The sequence below is a fragment of the Marmota marmota genome, unplaced genomic scaffold (assembly GCF_001458135.2).
Source record: "Marmota marmota marmota unplaced genomic scaffold, marMar, whole genome shotgun sequence".
NCBI classification, from domain to species: domain Eukaryota; kingdom Metazoa; phylum Chordata; class Mammalia; order Rodentia; family Sciuridae; genus Marmota; species Marmota marmota.
The window spans coordinates 8,853,628-8,861,265 of NW_026000249.1; the positions used below are offsets into that span (position 1 = coordinate 8,853,628).

The window sequence follows — 7,638 nt, forward strand, 5'->3', positions numbered from 1 at the left end:
ACTTTATGATTGAGAAAGAATTTGCTTTTTGTTACCATTGCCACCTGGTTTGATCTCTACTTTTAAATTGTTCCCAAAACTGTAGTTCCTGTAGTTTTATCTGGAGATTTAGTTTTCAATACAATAGATAGTTTTGGCTCTGAAAAATAATTTAATGACCCAAAATCCATATCTGTTTCATGACTGTCAAACATCAGCTTTTTTTGCTGCCTCACCCCTCAGCTTTACTTTTTCACTAATTTCTAAATTTTCTTCATTTTGAGATATATTAATGGACTCTACCTCTGTTTAACTGAAGCATTTATTTCTAGTATTTAGAGTTTTTTGTATGTGTCATTGGCCTGTTTGTTTGTTGCTTTATCAGATAGTGGTACAGTAATCCCTCCTTGTCTGTGTTTTTGCTTTCATTGATTTTAGTTATCTGTGGTCAGCTGTAGCCTGAAAAAATATTAAACAGAAAGTTCCAAAAATAAGCAGTTCAGAAGTTTTAATCTATGTACCCTTATGAGTAGTATGATGAAATCTCATGCAGTTCAGGATGTGAATCATCCCTTTGTCCAAGATACACTTAGTATATGCTACATGCCTGTTAGTCACTTAGGAGCCCTCTTGCTTATAAAATCTACTGTCTCACTATTACAGTGCTCTATGTAGGGTTCAGTACTACCTGTGGTTTTAGGCATCTATTCTGGGTCTTGGAATGTGTAACCCCTGCAGATAAGGAGGAACTGCTATATATTGACAAGTAAAAAGATGAGTGGATAATAGCTTTCTGCCTCTTGGCTTGTTCATTTGGAGGTCCACATAGCACATCATTCTTAACTCTTCTTACCAAAAGAAGTCCAGTGCTAGAGTTAGATAGTAAAAAACAAATGCTGTATTACATGTCAGGTGTGTGTTTTATGGGATCTGATGAATGTGCTTAAGATCTCCATAAAAAGAATGTATGCTGGTTTACATGTAAGTGTATGAAAATGTGGTAGAAAGTGGCTGTTTAATATAATACAGTATCTTTGAAATCTAACCTGAATGTTAGCCACCACATAGAATACTTTTGCTGTGAACAGCTCTGTTCCCTTGTAAAAGTAGGAAGAAATCATTACCCCCAAACGGTGACAGCTACCCAAACATCAAGAAAGAAACACTGTTTTAGAGAACATTTCTCCCTTCTTGGGCCTCAGGAGGAGCCCACCCAAGATTTAGGCTGTTCAAATTATAAAACTGTTGGCTCAAGTCTATTGTTTCTAAGTCAGTGCCTAAATATATCTTTGGTTCCATCTTGTATATTTCTCACTAATGTACTCATTTCATACTTTGAATAGTGCCAATAGTTTTTGCTAAGAGCCAAGTATATGATGCATGGCATTTTTGGTCGAAAGGTGCCGCCAGCTAGCCATTGAGATGATATGATTATGTTAAGATTTGCATTCATATGGATATTGGACTCCTGCTGTTCACCTAGGCCGGCTACAGGACTCCTGGAGAGTTCCCATTGGTTGGGGAAGTACAGTAGGAGGGAGTTCCGGAGGAGGAGAGCTTGCTGCTGGTGCGGGAGGAGGCCACGTGGGTGGATCGAAAATCTTCCCGGGCGGTACCGGACATTGGCGGCAGTTTCAAAAAATAAAGTTTTGTTCCTGCTTGAGTGGCTCGTGATTTTGTGCCCAGCCAGACTGCGCCAAGTTTTATTTGAAATATAATTTTAACAGTTAACCTCCAGATGAGGATATGAGGTTATGACTTAAAATAGTATAAAGCCCACAGTCTCTTCATTTTGGCCATTAATTTCATTATATTCCCACTGTAATTTTTTTTTTTTAAAACAAAGTGATCAAATGTATGGGTTTGGTTTTTGCCATCTTTCACTTTGTCTTTAGAGAGGGGTATGATCATGTTTGATTGGCCAAAGCATGGATTTATTTTGGAAGATGAGGATACCAGCATAGTGAATAGAATGGAAGAGAAGCCCATGAACATGTTGGGTCCCCTTATATTCCAGACTACATCCTGATAATTGATCAATGATAATAATGACTTTCTAAAATAACTGACACTAAAAAAAGTACTGATTTGTGTATTTTTGTCTTCTAGGCAAGCAGAGTGCTAGTGGCATCCCGTAATTTTGCAAATGATGCTACATTTGAAATTAAGGTAAGAGGTATTTTACTTCGTGATAAGTTTTTCCACAGATATACTCTGATATAGTTTTATACCTTCAGAACATTTTGATACTTACGTTTTTTTGACATTTTCTCCCAAATGTTCCAGAATCAAAGGTTCAGGGAAGTTGGGCAAAAATAAGAATTTATTCTTAGCAGTTTGTTGATGTTTCAGGGAAGGGAGGCTTAAATAATAAAACTTATTTCAAACTTTAGGATGTGACTCAGTAAAACATTCGAATAAGAAGGTTCTTAGATGATTCTTTGAGAATTGATTTTTCAATGTATAACTCAGTTGACGTCTAGGAGTTTTCATTAAAAAAAAAAATCTTAGAAAAATTTCCTTCCTCCAAAGCCCCATCCCTTTGCCTGGTGTGGCTTATAGATTTAAAGAGTCAGAAATAATATAAAGCATTGATGATATGCTTCTTTGCTGGTTTTTGAATTCAGTATTATTTGCGACCAAGTTGGATCTTAGAATGAGTCAGCAGTGTTTGCAATATAGTAACTAGGGGATGACTGCCTTGCTCCATTTCAGAAATGTGACCTTCACCGGCTGGAAGAGGGCCCTCCTGTCACGACAGTGCTCACCAGGGAGGATGGGCTCAAATACTATAGGATGATGCAGACTGTGCGCCGAATGGAGTTAAAGGCTGATCAGCTTTATAAACAGAAAATCATTCGTGGTTTCTGTCACTTGTGTGATGGTCAGGTAAGTGGTAGGTTTCTAATAAAACCATGTTTATTTAGGTAAGGTTCCTATTTTTTGATTTTTCACTTTTTTTTTTTCAGAAGGATTTGAAGTTGGTATTTAAAATTAAAAGTAGAATACCAGAACCTGCTGTGAAGCTTAGGTTAAGCATTCATTCACATAAAACATTGCCAATTTCCTGTATGCATTCTTAGAATTTTCCTAATTTAAAACATTCTGACAGGGGCTATAGCTCAGTGGTAGATCACTTGTCTAGCATGTGTGAGGTACTGGGTTCTATCCTCAGTACCTCATACAAAAAATAAATAAAATAAAGGTATTGTTTAAAATAAAACAAAACTTTCTGACATTGCAATCACCTGTACTGTGTATACTCCTAGGAGAAAAGGTTATTTTGTTGGTTTGTTGTTTTGTGGGTTTAGGCCAAAGGTTACATACTCAAATGTCTATAGGGGCCAGTTAGATAGGATCAATGAATGAAAATGATTGGATATACAAAACATGGGGAATGGTGACAGACCAGGGTTGAATGGGGCAGTATGCCTGTCCAGAAGGGTGCCATGCTATGGTTTCGGCTAGTTGGTGCCAAATGGAAATAAGGGGCTAAGGCTTCATAGTGTTTTATTTCTCTGAGAAAAAACAAGTCTCAGTTTTCATGTTACATCCCCTCAGTATTTTAACATTCACATCTGACTTAGGATCTTTCATTGTACAGGCATATCTGTGGATTGTTTATGGCTTCTGATTAGGGCCTTACCCTCCACTGTTTTTGAAGGGGAAAAAAAAGTCACTTTCTGTAGTTACTAATGAGTTTTAGCCCACATAACATAATGTTTCATAATATTTGGTCTAATAGAAATCTTTTTATCCAGAAATGAGTATGAAGTATCATGTTGGTTTCTTCTTCCTTTAATGCAGGAAGCCTGCTGTGTGGGCCTGGAGGCTGGCATAAATCCCACGGACCACCTCATCACAGCCTACCGGGCTCATGGTTTCACCTTTACTCGAGGCCTTTCTGTCCGAGAAATTCTTGCAGAGCTAACAGGTTTGCTATGGATTTATAGAAGGGAAGAGAATGAATTAAATTTTCAGATATTTCACCATTAAGGTGCTAACCATTGTAAGTTAGTGCTAAAACCTTTTTGAATTTAAAATTAAAAACCCCCCAAAATCCTCTGATTTGATGTTTAGGTACATTTGTTGTCCTTGGGAGTAAACTAGCCATTTGTAAAATCATCTAGTCCCTTAAATGAAAATTTTATAAATCAGAGTGCAGTTATCATCATCAAGCCTGCCAGTAGAAGTAAAGCAGTAATGGTAAAGTAAGTTGGGTTGAAGCACTCCCTGGTACACGGTGTAGATTCTAGCAATCTTTAATATTCCTGTTTTCTTTGTCCCTTTGACTCTTGAACTGTTTAGTTTACCAATGTAGAAAAGTCAGGAGATACATTTTGACTGGCCAAAAAAGAAGTCCTGACTACTATACTGAACATCTGAAGGCAACTAAATGATTAGAGAACAGGTGTGATTGGAATGAATGGTCAAAGACATGGACTTAGTCTGAACTTCCTTATCAAAGGGCAGGGAGACAAGGAGGAACATGTTTACATGGAGGGACAGAGGCTTTTGGGGATTGAACTGGTCTCAGAGTAAAGACTTGGGTGTGGTTTTATGACTTTGTTTTTTCATGAGTGTGTGTTCTGCCCTTTCTAGGACGAAGAGGAGGCTGTGCTAAAGGGAAAGGAGGATCGATGCACATGTATGCCAAGAACTTCTATGGGGGCAATGGCATTGTCGGAGCTCAGGTAGTCAAAGATGAGGATCGTGTGCTTTTGTAGATATGGTCCTGGCCATGTCTTCAGAAACTTTTGACACCCCAGAGAACTTCTCTCTGAAGGATTTTAGTACTGTGGGGGCTTGGTTTGCTTTTAAATCCCTATTGCTTCTTAAGTTGCCATTTGAACAATTAATAAGTAGATTTGGATAGTGATTTAAAATTTATTCATTTTTATGTTTAACAAGTAGGCAAAGAGCCTCTAGCAGAACTATCCCTTCACTTTCCTCTATATTTCAGCACATTAATTACTTCATCACATCAACTTCACCTGCCTCTGCCTTGTCCTAGCTCCTAACACTAAAAGAGGTGGGCAGTCAGGATTTTAGGGGCCTACTAATGATCCAAAGCCAGCCTCTATCAGTAGGGAGTCCTTGCCCTCATCAGTTATTGAATGATGAAAAATTAATAGCATGCAATATACCTAATAGAGTAAGATTCTGTTACATATATTTTAAACCTATGTTTCATTTTTTAATTCTTTACGGTTAGTAGTTGAATCTTTTTAAATTTATTTTTATTGTAGTTGAATACAATACCTTTATTTATTTATTTTTATGTGGTGCTGAGGATTGAACCCAGGGCGTCACACGTGCTGGGCGAATGCTCTACCACTGGAGCTACAACCCCAGCCCAGTAGTTGAATCTTTAAATACAGATAAGTCATTGCCTACTGGCCAAAATAGAATATGCTATATATCAGGGTGGGTGAACCAGAGACAGGGTTGGGGTAGGAATAGTGTGTAGCAATAGTGTTATTTCTGTCTCAAATTCTGTCCAGGAGTTAAAATTTAGAGCATTACTCCTCTCATGGATTTCTGTGGTTCCTTTCTTGGTCATCCTTAATGTTATTAGGTGCCCCTGGGAGCTGGGATTGCTCTGGCCTGCAAGTACAATGGAAAAGATGAGGTCTGTTTGACTTTATATGGTGATGGTGCTGCTAACCAGGTATGTGTCTATTAACTTTGTAACAACAATTAGTTTCGGTTCCAAAGTATTGAATGTTCAAAGTTGAGCTTGTTAAGAAATAGTATATGGCTTATTGGTTAAAATAGTATTTCATATGTCAAATTAGCCTTTGATTTTCTGACCAAGATAAGAGATTTACTCCTGGGCACATTTTACCCCAAACCTTACAGGGGCACTTCTTGTGAAGGAGCTCTTCTATGCTGTACATTAGTGCTTCTCAAATGTTCTGTGGTGACGGGCTGGGTATTATAGATGCTGTTTCACTCTGGTTATCCAGTGGGTTGTATAGATTAACAAAGCATAAAACTAGGTAGCTTTTACATGTTGATCTTTCCAGTGTATTCTGTACTAGTAGTGAGGCCCCAGAGAAACAAGTAATGGTATTTTCTCCCCTTAGTTGCAAGAGTATGATGCCTGCCGCTTTTCCCCACCATCCCAACACACACACACACACACACACTCACACACTCACACACTCACACACTCCTTTCCCTCACCACCAGAAACTTGGTTTTAGATGATGAGGCTTTTCAGTCTTTATGAAAGCACTCTATGCCAGGCAGAGCAACAACTATTGGGATGATGATGAAGTCTAGAGAAATGAGCAAAATGAAACCATTTCAACTTTTTATAATTACTTACAGGGTCAGATATTTGAAGCTTACAATATGGCAGCATTGTGGAAATTACCTTGTATTTTCATCTGTGAGAATAACCGCTATGGAATGGGAACATCTGTTGAGAGAGCAGCAGCCAGCACTGATTACTACAAAAGAGGCGATTTTATTCCTGGGCTTAGGGTAAGGACATCTATTTGTAGAGCCAGGGCCACATCCTCTCAGCTAGATACCCTCATATATACTCTTGGTGATCTTAGACTTTCTTAGATATGAGCAGGTCATATAAAAGTAAAATGGGGGGCTAGAGTGCTTGCCCAGCATGTGTGAAGCCCTGGGTTCTATCCCCAGCACTCTTTAAAGAAAGAAATAGGTAAAATGGGTTTGGACAGTTGGATTTATGTTCTGTTGCTATTAACAGGTGGATGGAATGGATATACTGTGTGTCCGAGAGGCAACAAGGTTTGCGGCTGCCTATTGTAGATCTGGGAAGGTAAGACTCCCCAATAACTTTGTCTTAGCTAAAAATTTCTTAAGTTAAGATTTCCCATGTGCCTCTGGTAGCTCTCCAGGACTAGTTGCTAATTGAAGTATATGAAGTAGAAGCAGAGTCCAGGCAGGTGAATGGAGTCCTATGAATAGCATGGTCTTGGTAGCTCACATCCTGGGAAACATTTTACTTTTCCCCCATTTGAGGTCAGTCTTCTAGTGTTTCCTCAGTATTTCACCTCTGTCTTCCATCATGATGATCTATTTTTGTTTTGGTTAATTGCTCACCCACCCACCCATTAATTATAAGCCCCTTGAGTGACCAGATCAGGGATTGCCACAATGCCCAGCATAGGATTTTGCTTATTAAGTGTGTATAGCTATGAGAAAGAAAACAATGAAATTGGCCTAAAAAGAGGTTTAAGTACCTTCATTGCTCTCCTTAAATCAGTGTTCCACAGCTGAGAAAGCACAGCCCTATGGTTACCTGTTAGTGGCGTGCCATGTGTATATTTGTGCCGCAGTCTGGCTGGGCACAATCAGGAGCCACTTGTCAAAAGAAACTAACTTTATTTTTAGAACCACACACGCCAAACAAAACAGCCTCTCAGGAAAAATCCTCAGAGCCTCAACTGCCACCACCGGCTTTCCACAAGCCTCTCTCCACCTCCCACAATCCTCCTGCTCTTGAGGCCGATTGGCTGGGTCACGTGGGCGGAGCCAAAAAAAGTCCCCCAATGAGCAGCTCCGTGGTCTGAAAGGGCAGGGAAACAGTCCAATGAGCATCACCGCAGAGGAGCCAATCAGCTAGATGTTGCTGGGGCCGAGGAGCCAATCAGCTAGATGTTGCTGGGGCCGCTG

At 39.3% G+C, this 7,638-nt stretch overlaps 1 protein-coding gene across 1 annotated transcript in view; it reads left to right on the forward strand.

Moving 5' to 3' along the window:
- Nucleotides 1-942: 942 nt before the first annotated feature.
- Pdha1 (pyruvate dehydrogenase E1 subunit alpha 1) overlaps nucleotides 943-7,638 on the forward strand; it is a 14,900-nt gene continuing 8,204 nt past the window's right edge. The window contains exons 1-8 of the mRNA XM_048796374.1: nucleotides 943-960; nucleotides 2,089-2,148; nucleotides 2,695-2,868; nucleotides 3,787-3,913; nucleotides 4,582-4,673; nucleotides 5,558-5,650; nucleotides 6,316-6,471; nucleotides 6,710-6,781. Of these exons, the coding sequence (XP_048652331.1) occupies nucleotides 943-960; nucleotides 2,089-2,148; nucleotides 2,695-2,868; nucleotides 3,787-3,913; nucleotides 4,582-4,673; nucleotides 5,558-5,650; nucleotides 6,316-6,471; nucleotides 6,710-6,781 (792 nt within the window). The remainder of the gene's footprint in view (nucleotides 961-2,088; nucleotides 2,149-2,694; nucleotides 2,869-3,786; nucleotides 3,914-4,581; nucleotides 4,674-5,557; nucleotides 5,651-6,315; nucleotides 6,472-6,709; nucleotides 6,782-7,638) is intronic.